We start from the raw sequence: 17,189 nt of genomic DNA, 5'->3' as shown, positions 1-17,189 counted from the left end.
ACCCTCACACACACACATATATACACATGTCCTACACACAAACAAAATACATGGCTCTCATGATCTGACCCGTGTCATGGATATCCCCCCTGAACTGTGCTGCACATCAACACTGTGGCTCTCCTGGGCACGTGCCTGATGAAATAGAGGTGGGGGGTGGGGGGTTACCCCCATTGGCTCTCCCAAAGTCACACTGCACACTAATAACGATGAAGAAGCCAAATGCCTCCTGCTGTCACCCAGGACTGGGCAGAGGACTGTGGCAGCCCTGGAGCCTGCCCATCAGGATCCACTGCTCTGAGATCTCTCTCTTTAGAGGTAAAAGGTAACCCAGGCCTCCCTCCTGGTACTTTCCCCTGCAGTGGAGGGACCAGTTTCATATACTGTGGTTAATTGTCCATAAACAGCTTAACTATAAGCAATTCCCACACGTCAGGCCTGGAAGGGAAATTGCTGATAGAATCAGGGATTTGCACTTGACCCGGAAACTGTGAGAGTGGTTACTAATCTGTAGCATCCCAGTAGCTTTTCAAGGCCAAGTCGGTGTAGGCATCATTCAGGGTCATTGCTGGGGCCATGAGAAAGGCCTTTCAACCGCATCTTCCTTTGAGAAGCAAGAGGCAGTGTCCTGGGGCCCAGTCTCATGTTTCCATCTGAAGGTCTGAACAGAAACAGTTACAGACTCCAACTCCCACCCCCCCCCTTCCTGCCTCCACCCCTTACCCCATCTGTTTTTGCAGTATCTGACATTGCCTTTTGTTTGGCAGAGTAAGGCCTGATGTGAGCCATTTGTGTTGTCAATACCTCTGCTGCCTTTCAGAGCCTGTCACAGGTCCTGGGTTCAGGTCTGACACAGTTTCATTCAGCTGAAGAACTGGAGCAGGACCTGAGGGTGCTCCCAAGCTACATTTTGGGGGATGTTGCTCTCCTGGCTCTTGTGTCTGATGAGCTCCCAAGACACATCACCTAATGAAAAAGCATCTGTCGTCCAGCCATTATTAGTCCAGCAGCCTCAGAATGGAATGTCATGACCCATTAGTGACCAGCAAATGGGTTGAGTTCTGGAAAACACTGGGTTGGAATTGTAATAGGACAGCTTGTGGAAGAAGGATGCTATGACGTAACCGCATCTGTGTGCTATGGGAAGAAAGGACATACTGTATTCTAACTTGTTTCACAGTGAGGCCCACAGAAGGACGTGCGCTGCTGAGTCACCAGCCTGCAGTTGAGTTTGTTCTAGAATCAACACCCTTCTGCTTGTACTGTGTTTGTTACTGCCCAGCGGTAGTGTTCAAGTCAATCAAGAGTCGCCTTTCAAACAAAGGCTTATTGTACCACACAGCTGCCTCTGTGTGAATGTGTCTGAGGGAGCATGAGAAAAATGTCTAGTTTTCTTTTTGTGAAATCCCTGTGAGTGTGTGACCTCAAGTCAGTATCCTGAAATTCCCCCAAACTCTCTAGGCAACTGAAAAGGTTAGTTTACCAGTTGTATAAAAAGGTTTGGTAGTGTTGCTCAGTGGTAATGTGCTTGCTTTGCATGTACAAGGCCTTGGTTGGTTCAATCCTCAGCACCAAACACACACATGCATACACATACACACACACACACACACACACACACATACACACACACACACACACACACACACACACACACACACACACACACACACGGGGGTGGGGGGCGTCTGGGATCTGGGGGAGAAACCATGTTCTTGTGTAAGAAGCTTGGGGAAGTGGGCACTCAGTAACCATGCCTATGCTGTGCGGTGGCCTGGAGGTGAGCAGACAAACCTGAGGTGTTTATTCATCTCTATGGATAACTTGTCATTAGTCAGGTATCTTGTAAACTGTGTACGATAGCATTGTGTGAAGCTATGAAAAAGACAGAGGAAAAGCTTGTGACAGTGAGATAGTGTAGAGCAGATAGATGCAGGGGGACCCATCTCCATATAAAGAGAACCAACTATTTCACCTGTAACTTTCTAACTGAATTATTTCATGGTAGGACAAGTGACTTTCGGAAAATGTCACTCCAAAAGGGTCTCCGTGGACATCAGGAAAAGGATGGATGTGGCTGACATGGTTAACTCCGTGCCCTATCCAGTCAGGGTTCTGTCTCCACGTGCTACCTGTGATTCAGTGGCTGAGATGTCACCTTGCAACCTTGCTATGGGGGAATCATAGCGACAGAGTAAGCAGCTGCATTTCCACAGGCTTTGCTGTTGCAGCTCAATGCGGACTGTTCTAAAGGTGGGGGAAAAAAACGGAGATTTATTTCTGGGGTCTCCTGAGAGCTTTATGTAGAGTGAGAACAGCCTTTTGCCTTCAAAGGCTTCTCCTCTCCCACCTCCATTCCTCTCTATGGAGCATCCAGACCTGTGTTGACACCCCTACCCACCAGGAGCTCCAAGCTAGAACACAGAAGCTTGAAGCAGTTTAGGGAACGATGCACTCACAGGTGCAAGGACATAGTGCAGGCATGGGGGAAGTTGTGGCCCCGTGGGGGAGTGAGACTCAAGCTGGGCCTTGAAGAGCAGGACTCAGAGTGATGCGGAGATAGCAGGAGACAGACTCCACTGATGGCAGACCGGTTAGAGCACTTCCCTGTCGACTTTGTGTCCTCCTGCGACTGCTAGTCTGTCAGTCATAGCAAGCTCATGCTCTGGGTGTCCCCTGTCTCATCCAGGCAGCAAAGAGGATGCTGAGGTTCATATTAAAGTGATATCTGCTATTCGTCCCATCTAGCTGCAGGTAAAACCGCTGCTGCTGGTAGAGCTGACATGCCACAGCTTGCTGGCCTCTTACAGGGCACCTAGTAGATATTTATTTCTTGTGTCCTATTTATTTCAAAGCTCTTTCCAGCAGGTAATTGTGAGAGTGTCTGTGCATTTTTTTTTTTTAATTCTAGAAAGCACAGAGGAGAAGGCATGTGTTTCTGGTATTGCAGGAAATGCTGCAAAGAGCTGTAGCTTAGATGCACAAGCTTAGACCCAACCCATGCTTCCTGGGCCCTACTTGCTTTTGTTGCCTCAACACATTTCGCCAGAAGATTCAAGAGAGGTTTTCCTTCCCAAGCTGCCGTTGGAAATGTTAGGTTACAGCAGGCAGCGCTTTGGTGAGTGTTGAAGTGAAGTCGCATCACCGTTCTAGTGCATGTGGGTTCTGATCCTTCCATCCCCTCGTCAGCTCTGAGCTCCAGCAGCTACTGTGCCATTGCCAGCAGCCATCTGTTGGCCTGGCCCAGGGAGACCTTTGTGGGACCATGGGGACTTGAGCAGCTTGGGATTCACCTGCAAAACGGCTCCCCCCCCCCCCCACCAGGAGCGAAGAACTCACGTAGGGCGTGATTTCCCTTGCCATTTGCTTCTCAAGCAACCGCACAAGTTTGCAGAGCTTTGCCTAAGCCTGTCAGTGGCCTTCTGTGATTGGGGAAATTCCAGCTTGTAACAATTTCCTGTGTTTTGCTTACTTGAGTCACCAAAAACAAAAGAAAAGAAAAGTAGAAAGAAAGGCACAGTGCAGGATTCCAGAGAACTGTGACATCTCTCCAGAGAGTTCTTCCGCCTGACCCACCTGATGCCTAAAGAGTTTCTTTCTCCTATTTGAAAATGAAAACATAAGCAGCACTCCTAAATTCCCCAAATTGAGCCAGTGAGGACGAGTGTGGTGTGGCCGACCAGCAGCAGTGTTCTGGGTCTCCCACTCTATCGCAGGCTTCAGAGCACCTGTCTACTTTTATCTGCCCTAAGAATTACAACTCTCTGGGAGGCTGACTTATAATGAAAATGTATCATTCAGTTTGAAATGCTGTGCAGTAGCTGAGAAATATGCTCCTTGTAAAGAGCAGAAAGAACAGTGATGAATGGGCTGTCGGGGAGAGCAGCTCCCAGGCGCCTCCCCGTTGCCCTGGTCCTCCCGTCTGTAGTTAACCATCCCTAGGCTCCCTCACAACCTTGTAACTGAAAGAACTGCGAGGCAAATACTGCTCAACCAAAGCAGGTGTGGGAGGGCTCCCCAAACACACAATGTTTATCTAAAAAGAGCTAAAACAAGACCGCAAGAACTCGGTTCTCATCCTAGTCTTGAAAACACAGTATTATTTTTAATCTTGAGATTAAAGGGTCTCACTTTGCAGCCCAGACTGGCCTTGGACTCATTTAGAGCCTAAGCTGGACTCACCCACACTAGTAGCAGTCCTCCTGCCTCAGCCTTCCAAGTGCTGAGCCTACAGGGACGTGCCACCGTGAGTGGTGCTTGCTGAAAGACTTGGCTACTTTCCCAACTTTACCTTCCCCCAATCCATATGGAGAAAAAGATCATTAAAAATTATAGGATTAAATGGAGGCCTTGGCAACTGCCTGCTCACCTCTAGCTGATCAGACTTGGATCTGAAGCAGATGTACAGCTGCTGCCTTTGCTCTTATCCGTGAGAGTGTGTACAGCAGGGGTTAGCCCAGAGTGATGCACTTTCCTGTCTCTGGCTGCTGGCGCTTTGTCTCCCCTTGAGTAGTGTGGGGTCTGACACAGTAGTTCCTTCTCAGGCCTGTACATCCCAGACAGGAGGGCTCGCTCACAAACTAAGAAGCCGCACTCCCCTCCAGACCTGTGAAGTCAGATTCTGAGACTGAGCCCTGAGCATTTGCAGTGTGACAAGATTTCTCAATGACTTAAGACTATTTCCATTGATGCAGTTTGTTGTTGTTGGCTTTTGGTTCTGGCTATGCTGAGTTCACACTTAGGGCTTTGTATATTCTATATGAGTGTTCTGCTACTAAACTATATGCCTAGTTTATATTCTTTTTGTAAACAGGATCTTGCTGTGTAGACAAAGTTGATGTGAAGCTGGAAATCCTCCTGCCTCAGGTTACTGAGTACTGGTGTATATATATATATATATATACATGTGCCACCTTGTCCAGCTTCTCTCCCTCCCTCCCTCCCTCTCTCCCTCCCTCCCTCTCCCCCCCCCTCATCTTCCTGCCAGAAAACCATTACCCTGGAAGTACATGTTGACCTTGGGACACTCCAGCCACCCATTCCCGTCCTCCTGACTGGGATTCCTGAGGCCTCATTGGTTTGGCTTCAGCCCCAGCTCAGAGAGAACAACAAGAAATCATCTCTCCCTGTAGCCGGAAGCACACTGAGCCTAAGCTTGTGCTCCCCAGGGACCCCAGGGCTCCAGGAGGCGGTAGAGGAGAATGCAGGTTTATTTGTGAAATAGTGAGCGTACTGGAGCAGCCTTTGCATTGGAGACTCCTTCGGGGATGGTAGTGCTGAACTATGAGGACACATGTCACCCCGTGAAGGCCATGTCACCCCGTGAAGGCCATGTCACCCCGTGAAGGCCATGTCACCTCATGAAGGCCATGTCACCTCGTGAAGGCCACTCATATTACCCGTGTGCTATCAGCTTCACCCTCAAGAAAAGCAGGGATTCAAGCTTCTATAACCTTCACCACTGTCTAGCGTCATGCTGTTTTCATTATCCTAGAAGGGAGTGGTCCCTCCTCACCCCTGCTTTGGGTGTTGTGTATAAAAGCAGCGAGAACTTGTAGCCCTCTATGTGTGCGGCTCCTTTCACTCAGGGCAGTTTCCAAAGCTTTATGCTGCTGAATGCTGTTTTCTCATGTGTGTTTACCTCACTTTCTTTCCCCCATCAACTAATAGACACTTAGGTCTTTATTTATTTACTTATTTATTTAATATGCATGGGTGCTTTGTCAGCATGTACATCTGCATACCAGAAGATGGCATCAGACAGCTGTGAGCTGCCATGTGGGTGCTGGGAATTGAACTTGGGATCCTCAGAAGAACAGTGTGAACTCAAAGCGCTCAGCCATGCCTCCGGCCCCTAGGTTTTTACTTTTCAGTAAGTACAAATGCTGCTCTGAACATGTCCATACATGCCCTTTTGTTTTCTTTCCTGACAGGGCTGCACCATGGAGCCCAGGTTGACCATGGATTTTCTATCCTCTGGGCTCTACCTCCCAAGTGCTGGATTGCATGTATGTGCCACATGCCTAGCCGTGTACATGTGTCTGCAGACATTTGTTTTCATTTTTATTCATTATATAGCTGTCAGTGGAACTGCTGGATATTATGGTAACTCTATTTACCCCTTTGAGGACCTGTCATACTGTCTTCAGAGCAGTTAAATTTTTACAGTCACCAGCAGTAGACAAGGGGCCCCATATCCACACACAGACGTCAAGATGTATTTGTTTCTTTTCTATTATAGCCATCTAGGGAATGCGAAGTGATACTGCACTGTAATTTTGATTTGTGTTTCCCTGATAGTTTCTGATGTTCTGTCTCTTTTCCCATGTTTTAGGTCATGTGTGTGAATTCTCTAGAGAAATATATGGTCGAGTCATTTGCACATTTCTAAATAGGGTTATTTGCCTGTTGTTGACTAAGGAGAGTGTTTTATTTTTGATAAGAGACAGTTACCACCCATCTGCAAATACTATCTCCAATTCTATGATTTGTCTTTTTCTTTTCTCAGTCACATTCTTTTAAATGCAAACACTTTCCATTTTAATTAAGTCAAATTTATCTGTGTTTTAGATAGCATATAAGAAACTGTTGTCCAGTCTGAGCCTCCAAAGGTTTGTGTGAAGGTTCTCTTCTAAGTGTTTCACAACTTTAGGTAATCCATTTAGAATTAACATGTGTGTGGTGTGAGGTAGGGGATGCAACTGCATTGTTTGTATATGGATACTCCATTGTCCCGGCACCGTTTTATGAGAAGATAACATCTACTCTTAAGGTTGGCAAGATGGGTGGCATCAGTTACATCTTTTTTTAAAAAAAAAATACATTTATTTTATTATACATGTATAAAACAAACTACACACAGCAGGGAGAACCATGTGACAATCATGAGTTCTATAAATGTTATATACGTAGTGGTTTGGCTATTTGTATTTGTCCAGCTTGAAGTAAATGTCTTTCCTGTCTTGTTGGGTCTAAATTTCTGAATGAAGTTCATTATCCTATCTCACCTCTATTAACTCCTTTACCTTGATCTAAAAAGATGTTATCCCCTAACCAACTAAACGTGATTGTAAAACTATACTATCCGGCCTTCAATGCCCCTCAGAGTTACCGTTGCATCTTATGGATGAGAAAACAAATCCCAGAAAAACTGTGATTGAATCAAGTCCTTCCAGATGGAAAAAGTTATGGATGTATCTATCACTGCCATAGCCAAAAGCACAGGTCACCCTTCTAATCCTGTCCTGAAAGCCCTAAAGAATTTGTCACTGTGTTCTAAGGGACCCTTGAGATTGTGGACCATGGTATCTTTGGAGCAACTCCTTTGTGATCTGACATCATAGAGCTTGACTTAGAACATCATACAAAAAAAGCCTTGCTCAGGGGGCAGTCTCTGGCTTATATAATCAGACCAATAGCCTCGTGAGGAAACAAGTTTAAAAGGGAGAGCAACACCAAGTTGTGTACCTGTAGCCAGCCTATCTCCATCGGTTCACCCCAGCTCACTGATGACCTCGCAGGCAGATGTTCTTCTACAGAACGGCCTCACACAGCGATGGTTAATCCAGCACGCGGCTCCAGTTTCCCGTCCCAGACAACACTCTGAGCGACTGTGTCTTCTGTGCCATCCACAGCAGCTGCATCATCCCTCAAGGTTGCAAGCCTGGGGAACTCATTCTGAGAGGGCATTTTTCCAGACCGAAGGCTCTGATGAATGACTTCCCAGCCTGGAAGCAGGCACAACCCCTGGCCTTGTCCCACACACCCAACCATGACTATTTGGCTAGGCCAGAGTGCAGGTGCAGGAGGCCATTTCTGAAAAGGCAGCATGACACTGAGGTCTAGAGTGCTCAGCCAGGCACTTAGCACAGGAGTTGAAATCCAAGGAGAAAGTTAAGGCTAAGGGAGAGGGGAGCCTACCTCCAAAGTGGCTAGGGCGCCATGAAGCTCTGCTAGAAGTTGGCCATAGTCTCAGAGTGTTTTTTGTCTGCTTCTGAGATAGAAAGCAATGTCAGGCCATCCTCTGGAATGGACGCTTTGCAGCCAGTGAGATACAGAGTTACACCAAGTGCAAGAAGACGCGTCAGGGTCATCTGACAGGGAAGGGTCCACACTGTTTAGATGACAGGGATGGCTGCCTAGTAAGGCCTTCTGAACCAACACTATCCAAAACACTCTCCAGCAAACGTTCTTGCAGAGAGCTTTTTATTGCTGGGTCTCAATGTGTGAGAGAGCGGTAACGGCCCAGCACTGCAGTGTGCTCTGTGTTGTATGGGAGTCGTCTACCCTGAAGAATTAACAACCGTAAGCCTTAGCACCCCCTTTAAGAGACACTGGTAGAAAAGGGTTAACTGGGAAGGCATTTCAAATGCAGGTGTATTTCAAAATGTGTTTGCTAGTAAAAGAGTCCTCCCAGCACTCCAAGCCCAGGTACCTTTGTGAGATGGGTGACAAGATAAGTCATCCAGCCAGGTCTTTACCTGAGTCACAGTTTAATGCCAAGGTCAGGGAGAGACAAGCTTCTGTGATGTCTGTGCTCTGAGCGTATCACAAACTGGATTTGACAGCTCTGCAGTTACATCCTCCCTCCTTCATAGCTTCCTTCAGTTGTGGATCTGTCAGCAGCCAGAGATTTTCAAATTAGAAACATTTAAGGATTTTAGCCTGGCTAAATGCTGTCTTAATTATTTCCCAGCGAAATTGCAAACTCACAGAGACAAGTAAGTACACAAATAGCCATGATGCAAAGTGTGAGAAGTGCCCTTCAAGAGTCACAGGAGACAGTCGAGAGACTGCACACAGCAAACCTTACCGTTCTGAGATGCATGTGTCCATGGTGAGGAGGCAGGGGTAGGGAAACAGAAACCTAGACTCCAGGATGAGGTCTTTCACGGGCACTTTTTCACTGGGTTCTTAGCCACGCCCATCTTTCCTCTAGGTAGAAGTTTCCAAGGGTGAGCCCAGAGCAGAAGGAAGTAGGAAGGCAGGAACACAGTTAGCTACTAAGCAAATGCTCACCTGATTAGCCTTTAGCTAGGAAAGTGGCCTCTCCTGTTTCCATTTGTACGGTGCGTGTTAAAGACTGCAGGCACTCCACAGCCGGAGGCTAGGAATGCAAGGGCAAGGGGGCCCCTTTCCTGGTCCCAAGACAGAGTCCTCAGGGGCTCTAGGTGCCCTCTGCCTTCCCTCCTTAAGCTAGTTCGTGCCAGTTAAAAACTGAGCAATGGAAGACAAAGTAGATTAATGGTTGCCAGGGTCTGGCAAACGGCTCACAGGTGTGAGAGTTCATTTTGGGGTTGTGAAAATGTTCTAGAATTGAATACTGGGGATAGGTACACAACTTCACAAAAATGCCAAAAGTTATTTTAACTGTGTACTTTAAGGGGGGAAATTTGGGGCTGAAGATATGAGTCCATGGCTAAGAGCCACGGCTGCTCTTCCATAGTCCCCAGGATTGCTTTTTAGCATCTACGTGCTGTCCCACAACCATGTATTATTGTAGGCCCAGGAAGACCCAATTCCCTCTTCTGGCCTCTGCAGGCACCAGACGCATATGTAGTGCACAGACGTACATGCGGACAAAATACCATAGACAGAAAAATATCATACAAGGATAAATTTATAGCATATGACATCTCAAAAGATTTTCCTTGTTCAAAGGGAACAGACTCTAGCTAGATGCGTGCTACAGGCCTGTAATCCGGCCTTTGGGAGGCGAAGACAAAGAAGGTCCAAAGCTCAAGGTCATCCTCGGCTCCATGGTGGCTTGCAGGCCAGCCTGGGGTACAGGAAATCCTTTCTCAAAAAGGAAAGGAACTGTCTATAGCCAACTGTCATAGAGGGGGAAATGCAGACAAGTAGAAACGTCCTTGTGCTATTTCCGTTTACATCAGTCTGTTTCCCTCCAAGGCTCAGCTGCTGTTGAAGCAGCGGGGCTGCGGGCTGGGGGACGTTGAGTGTAATGTCCCCCCCCCCCCACGCCAAGGGCTCCTGAAACCCGTCGCACTCCTTCCCTGCAGCTTCTAAAGGACCCTCTGCAGAGTCCCCGGAAAAGGGACACAATTTGTTCACTCTCAACTAACACCTGAGCAGGTTGGTCTAGACAAGGCCACCAGTGAAAGGAGAGAGCAGGTGACTCACCTCAGGGAAGCTAACAAAGTACCAGTAGCCTGTCCCTACGGACTGGTGTGCGAGCTCTCCCTAATATCCCTGAAGGGACAAGCCAGCCTCACTCTGCACTGGCCAAGGACTTAGAAAGATGGGGTACCCTGTGCTGCCCTCCTGATCTACTGAAGCTGCAACTCCAAGCCATCTGGGCTGGGGGGCTCATGTCCCCTCAGCGGCTACACGTGGAGGTCACAAGAATTTCTGAATTAGGAGGTAAAGTAGTGACGGGTGTGAACCAAGACAGCTCTCTTGAGGAAAAGCAGTGCTCTTTAGGAGACTCTGTTTGTTCGTATGAAGCCCTTCTCAGACCCTCTAAGGATGAACTCTGCCTTGCATGGGTAGTGGGTCAGAGATCTCTTCAGTTATGTGGAGATGGAGAACATCTTTACAGGCCTAAACTACCTTAAGAGAAAAATAATAAAAAGAAAAACTGACACCATATCATCCTAAGGCATTGGTAACAACCCTGTAACTGGATGTGGTAGTTATAGGGCCGCTTAATACTATGTCCACTTAGCAGATTAACAGCAGTAGCTTCACCTTTAGAGCCTATGAGCTCCCAACCTTAGGTTCTTGGCCAGATTTCCAGTAGTGGGCATGTGTTTCCTTTGGTAGAGCAGGCCTTAAATCCAATCAGAAAGCAGTTACTCAGCCCCATTGACATTCGTGCCACTATTATACCTGCGGGCACATTGTATTTCTTTATGATTTTTTTATCAGCAAATGTTTGGCTTGTGTACCTGTTTTACACACCCGTGTCCTTGGGACCAGTAAACACTTATCATGTGAGAAGGAGTCTGGAGTGGGGCGTGTCTAAGATGACCTTTTCTTCTGTCTTAAACCAAGAGCAATGATCTAAGGGATCAAGGTGGCTCTCCTTACATTCTTGCATCATGGTGGGGACACTTATATTCTTGCATACTTTTCGGCATTTAAAAATGTGTTTACGAAGACCATTGTGAGTTCTCAAAGACAAAAACTAAACCGCATGGACAAAGCTTTGTCTAGGTGAGGTACCCAAGTTCTTCAGTGGTGGCAGCAGGAAAGAGGGCTCCGTGACTGTGAACAGATGGAGGCCCTGACTCTGTGGGAGATACCTCTCAGACACACAATTTACCCAGCTTCAGGAATCCCGATGCGCTGGCGTCCCTAGTGGGGTATGAAAAGGACAGAGCTCCCCTGGGGCTGGTCTGAAGCTCTCACAATAATTTGTACAGTAGCCCTGACTCCATCAGACAGGATCCGAGGTCACTTTCTGATCCACCTTGGCTTTCCCTCCAGGTGGACCTACCCTGACTTCTTCAACCGGTATCGGGTGTTGATGAAGAAGAGAGAGCTTGCCAACACCGACAAGAAGAGTATCTGCAAGTCTGTCCTGGAAAGTCTCATCAAGGTGAGCCAGTCATAGGAGTGCGTGGACCAAAAGCCCCAATAGCGGAGGGCAAGGGTGGGACTACTTATAGCATTGCCTTCTTCCCTGTAAAACTACCTAAAATATTAAGCTATTTCCTGCAACCGTGACTGGCCTAAGAGAGTCCCCTCCCCGACCTAGAGTGCCCCCTGGCTTCCCACATCTCAGCACACAGGGAGTGCAGATCACTAGGGTACCTATGGAGGTGGCTCCTGGATACTGCTGCTGTTATCCTAGCATCTCTGGCCTCTCCAAACTGAGGTACCCAGTGGAGCTCTGATCTTTAGCCAGCCTCAGCTTGTTATAAATAAAGCAACGGATTCTCAGGCCTTTGAAAAATTGTTTTAAATGAAACAACCCCAAAAATCACATTTTGAGACTGGAAAAACTGGAAAGCCAGAACCATGAGGAGCCAGCCCTTAAATATTTCAGTAGTTCCAGAGTGTTCCAGAGCGTTCCAGAGCTATGGCAGAATCTAATGTTCTGGGTCTCCATAAAATGTTAAATCATAGAAAATATCTTTCAGGAGGTGGATAAAAATTAAACATGTATTTGCAAACTAACTGGCACTAGGATGTTGCTTAGAGGATTGGCAGTGTGGTTAAGTTAACTGAAGGTTGTACTTGCTTGATAGGACTCTAGTTACCTATGATTTTGAGGTGGTCCATCCATCACTGTACATGTTTTGATATCTCATTTTTCATGGGTTAGGAAAATGTGTTCAAGGTTAGCTGAGTTCAGTTAATGTATAGCACCGGGAGTCAAGGACTTGCCTCATGCTGTGTGTGCCCCAAGCCTGTGAGTAGCTTCTGTGACCACACGACCACCTTTCACTTTGTCCAAGGTCAAAGTTCACCCTTACCTGAATGCCTCCACGGTTATTAACAGAACCTTCCATGCACAGATGAGGAAAATGAAGGTTTCACAGGCAGTCTAATGTGTGGTGTCCCCTTATTTGGGATGGCTAGTTAGGGCCACTGTGCACAGTTGTCTGTCTTGGAAATAGACTTGTGTTTCAAGACTTCCCTGAAGGTATTGAATTTCTTCCTCGTTTCCCCCCATTCCTCAAGCCATGTCTTCCAGATACATCATTCCCACTGACGAGGGCTTTGGCTGAGCCACACATTAGCCTTGAAGACCACATGCCTGGTCCTTCCCTCACCAGAGTGTTCTGTGTACTTAAGTCAGAGGAGAGACAGGGATGAGGACACCTGTAGGCTGAGCAGCGGGGCTGGCAGGCCCACTTCTGTGAGGACAGGCTGTGTGTGGGCAGATGCCTCATTAGGCCACTTCTGAGGCTAGTAAGAGGGGAGATGGGTATTCTGGCGGATTCACCCTCTCGAGGTCTCTCAGAATGCCTTCTCATCCTACCCCACATGGCTCATCCTGTGCTAAGTATGCACTGAGTTGCTTCTTTGCTCCAGTCAAGGTGTCCAGAGGGAAGGGTATAAAATGCCCCACAGACCTGCCCGCAAGAGGCACTTTCTCAACTGAGGTTCCTCCCTCCAGATAATCCTAGCTTGAGTCAAGTTGACAGAACCCGGCCACCGTGGTGTATGACAGGACTTGGCTCCTCCCTGCCTATGGTCTTTGCCAGCACACACACTGAGAGTTATTTGCAGAGAAGTCTCGGCCATCACTGGTTTGCTCTTCCTGGCTCGTGCCCAGTGCCCTCCTGGGTCATCTCTCCCTATTCATTGGGGTAAACACAAGGAAGGGCAACTAATTTTAATCTCAGAAATATAATTAAGACAGCAATTACATATTTGAAAAAAGTTCATAATAGAGTTTTATTTGAGTGTTATTTGCGATCTATAATTTTGTGTACATGTCCGTGGTCATTTAAATTATTGCCAAATGTTTGTCAGACCAGGTCACAGCTTCCACAAAGGCCCTGAACCCGTCTGTGGCTGCCATCCCAATTTTGTATCATATCCCTTTGGTGGCCGGTTCCTTCCGAAACTCACCTTCAGTTCCTTGTATGTAGACCCCTTCTGCCTCTTGGCACATGACAGTGACATCTGCTCCACTCTTCTAGAATTCTCCTGTATTCTCACAGCTTCCATGGCTGCCTTCTTTGGCTCACACAGACCTTTACCCACCTCCACAGGCATAAGTGCCTAAACTAGTGGTTCTCAACCTGTGGGTCGCGACCCTTTGGGGGTCACATACTGATATCCTGAATATCAGATGTTGACATTGTGGATCATACTGTAGCAATATTGCAATTATAAAGTAACAATGAAGATAATTTACCGGTTAGGGATCCACAACAGCATGAGGAACTATAGTAAAGTGTCGCAGCATTACGAAGGGTGAAAACCACTGGCCTAGAACAAACTTTTTGAATATTGCCAGGTTTTCTTGCTAATCCTCCCAACTCCTTAAAACAAAGTCTCCTGTTTACTTTTCTGCCTTCCCCCATGGTGGTGGGTATTTGAGAGCAGGTATCTCTTTAACAGCCACATCCTAGGTCTGTCCCATCGTGAAGACTCAAGTCCGTTTAATGGACACTGAGAATCTAGGACCACCTACTGGGGCAAGGGCAGAGGGTACCCATGCAATCTGGCAAGGGAAGATGTGTTCTATGCATAGTTTGCTAACCAGGCAGTCTCCCTCCCAACCTTGTAAAGGATCCAGACAAGTTCCAGTTTGGTCGCACCAAGATCTTCTTCCGGGCAGGCCAGGTGGCATACCTGGAGAAGCTTCGGGCAGACAAGTTCCGGGAAGCTACCATCATGATCCAGAAGACGGTCAGGGGCTGGCTGCAGAAAGTGAAGTATCGTCGGCTGAAGGCAGCGACTGTAACCCTGCAGAGGTTCTACAGAGGGTACCTAGCCCGCAGGTGAGCCATGACGGAGACATCCGAGCCAGGAGGAAGGGGAGGGCCTCTTTGTCTGGAATTACAGCGCTTCCTCTTGGGCCATCTGCTTCCTGCATCCCTGTGATGTTCTCCTTGCTTCAGGGAGCAGACCTAGATCATGCGTCTCCTGGTAGCCCACCCTAACCCCAGGCCACCAACACTAACCTAGTACCATCTGATTTGGGTGTAAGTCAACCATTGGTCCTTTGGCCTGAACCCCAAAGTTAAAATAATGTCTTTTAGAAGGAAAGAGGTGAAGCTAGTTAACTCGCATGTAGCCTCCTTATTTAAAAATCCCTTGAATTTCCGTTGGAGCTGGAAAGGAGCTCACCATAGGCTGCTTACTCACACAGGCAGGGGTGACTCATGCTGCGTCACTGTACGGTCAACACACACTTCAGTACAGAAGCTGTGGGGATGAAAAGATGGCAGGATCAACTCCGAGCCGGTCCTCACAGTACCTGCTAACTAATTCCATCATCATTCCTTGTCCCTTACTGGAGAGGGTACCAACTTGGGTTCCCTGGTGGTGACAATGCAACAGCCTGCTACATTCTCCCAACAGGGGGCGTGTGATCCGTGGACATGGGCCTTGTATGAAGAAAGGGCAGAGAGATAGACTAGGGAACCCTGAACCTCAGCACATAGATTCTGGCTGGAGAGCACTTCCTTCCCCAGGACGGTGCTGAGTGGATTCTTAGGTCCTCCCCAGCAGTGTGCTCCTCCGTGAGCCTTTCCAGTGAACTTGTCGAGTTCCCAAGAAGGGTAGGAAGTACCCATCTGGCGCGCTCTTACTGAGTGGGCGGAGTGCAAAAAGGAGAGAGTGGGAAGTTTAGGGGAAATAAGAAAACTGGGAAGGATCATTGCTGCCTGGGGAGGTTTTGGGGATTTTTTGTTTTGTTTTGGTCTGGTTTGGTTTGGTTTTTGTTTTTGTTTCTTTTCATTCAGCAAACACTTGCTCTATTCCAGCACTGCCCGCTTCTGAACTAGATGCAGGAATGCAGAGTGTGTGAAGTATCTCTGAGCTTGTGGAGACACAGAGGGACAGACAGCAATGAGATCCCATAAGAATGGGAGACACCGAGCTAGAGAGATGGCTCGGCGGTTAAGCACACTGGCTTGTCTTCCAGAGGACCCGGGTTCAACTCCCAGCACCCACTGGGCAACCCACACTTACCTGTAGCTCCAGTTTCAGGGCATCTGACACCCTCATGCAGACATAAGCAGGCAAAACACCAATGAACATAAAATGTAAAGAGAAGGAAGAGAGGGAGATGCTGAAGGTGCAATCAGCCTGATGAGAGAAACAGTCTGGTGTGAGGGTCTGATACTGGTGGAAAGACCTGACAGACCACAGGGGGGAATATGACTCTGCTGCTTAGAGCCCTGTGCACAGTTCCTAAGGCATTGCTACACGTGGAGAAGGTGACATTGGTCAGTCTAAGAGGGTCCAACTAGGGCCACAGAGGGAAGGGCTTCATGAATAGCTCAGCTGGCCAGCTCGCATTTCCTGAAACCTCCTGTGCTCTTGCATTGCTATCCCCCAGGCTGGCTGAGCACCTGCGGAGAACCCGTGCCGCCATAGTGTTCCAGAAACAGTACCGCATGCAGAGGGCCCGCCTGGCCTACCGCAGGACCTGCCGGGCTGCAGTCATCATCCAGTCCTTCACGCGGGCCATGTTTGTGCGCAGAAACTACCGCCAGGTGAGCATCTCACTTCACCTCCTGGCTCCCCTGTGTCAGGGCCACACTGCCTCTTTCTAGTGGAATAATTATTAGGCGTCCCAAAATGTTAAGCTTCTTAAGCTGTGCTTCCTTTTGGCTTAGTCAGTGTTCTGTTGTTAGTGTTTTTATTGACCAAGGCAACTCTTAAAAAGAAAAACATTTCATTGGGGCTGGCTTACAGTTTCAAAAGTTTAGTCCGTTATCACTGCGGGAAGAATGGCAGCATGCAGGCAGACGGAGCTAGAGGAGCCTAGAGTTCTGCATCTTGATCTGCAGGCAGCAAGGAGACTGTGTTCCACATTGGGCGTAGCTTGAGCATATAAGAGAGCTCAAAGCCTGCCGCCACAACGACGCATTTCCTCCAACAAGGCCACGTCTCCTAATACTGCCGCTCCCTATGGGCCAAGCATTCACACACATGAGTCTATAGGGGCCTACTTAAACCACCACAACTATCTAGTAGAATAAAGGTAGAAGCGAGCATTTGGTAGCCGCTCCCCTGTGGACGCGTGATCTATAGGACCTAGCTAAAACTTTCCATCAGACCCTCAGTGTTCTGTCTCTTAAACCCAAGGCCAGCCCAGCTTTCTTCCCAGTTGATTGCAGAAGCTGCACCTGTCCCCACCCTGCAGAGCAAACCAACAGGCTGTTTGTGTTTGTCCTCACAGGTCCTCAAGGAGCACAAAGCCACTGTCATCCAGAAGTATGCCAGGGGCTGGATGGCACGCAGACATTTCCAGCAGCAGCGGGAGGCGGCCATTGTCATCCAGTGTGCCTTCCGGAGGCTAAAGGCCAAGCGGGAGCTGAAGGCCCTCAAAATCGAGGCCCGCTCTGCTGAGCATTTGAAGCGCCTCAACGTGGGCATGGAGAATAAAGTTGTCCAGCTGCAGCGGAAGATCGATGACCAGGTCAGTGGTGGGAGAGTCCAACCCAGGTGGTGAGGCTTATGGAATACTGGGAAATGCTTGAAGGGGTCCCCCAAGCTTTCTCAGGGAGCTGCAGGTACCCAGAGACCTCAGGAAG

At 48.2% G+C, this 17,189-nt stretch overlaps 1 protein-coding gene across 2 annotated transcripts in view; it reads left to right on the top strand.

The window, feature by feature from the left end:
- The window catches only part of MYO5B (myosin VB), a 291,416-nt gene that overhangs the window by 215,733 nt on the left and 58,494 nt on the right, over positions 1-17,189 (top strand). For both annotated transcript variants that reach the window (XM_084781005.1, XM_084781004.1), the window contains exons 18-21: positions 11,449-11,560; positions 14,212-14,423; positions 15,989-16,145; positions 16,835-17,074. In XM_084781005.1, coding sequence (XP_084637131.1) covers positions 11,449-11,560; positions 14,212-14,423; positions 15,989-16,145; positions 16,835-17,074 — 721 coding nt within the window. The remainder of the gene's footprint in view (positions 1-11,448; positions 11,561-14,211; positions 14,424-15,988; positions 16,146-16,834; positions 17,075-17,189) is intronic.

The sequence above is a fragment of the Acomys minous genome (genome assembly GCF_964271855.1).
Source record: "Acomys minous genome assembly, chromosome: 4".
Taxonomy (NCBI): domain Eukaryota; kingdom Metazoa; phylum Chordata; class Mammalia; order Rodentia; family Muridae; genus Acomys; species Acomys minous.
This window is presented reverse-complemented; position numbering and strand designations above follow the sequence as displayed.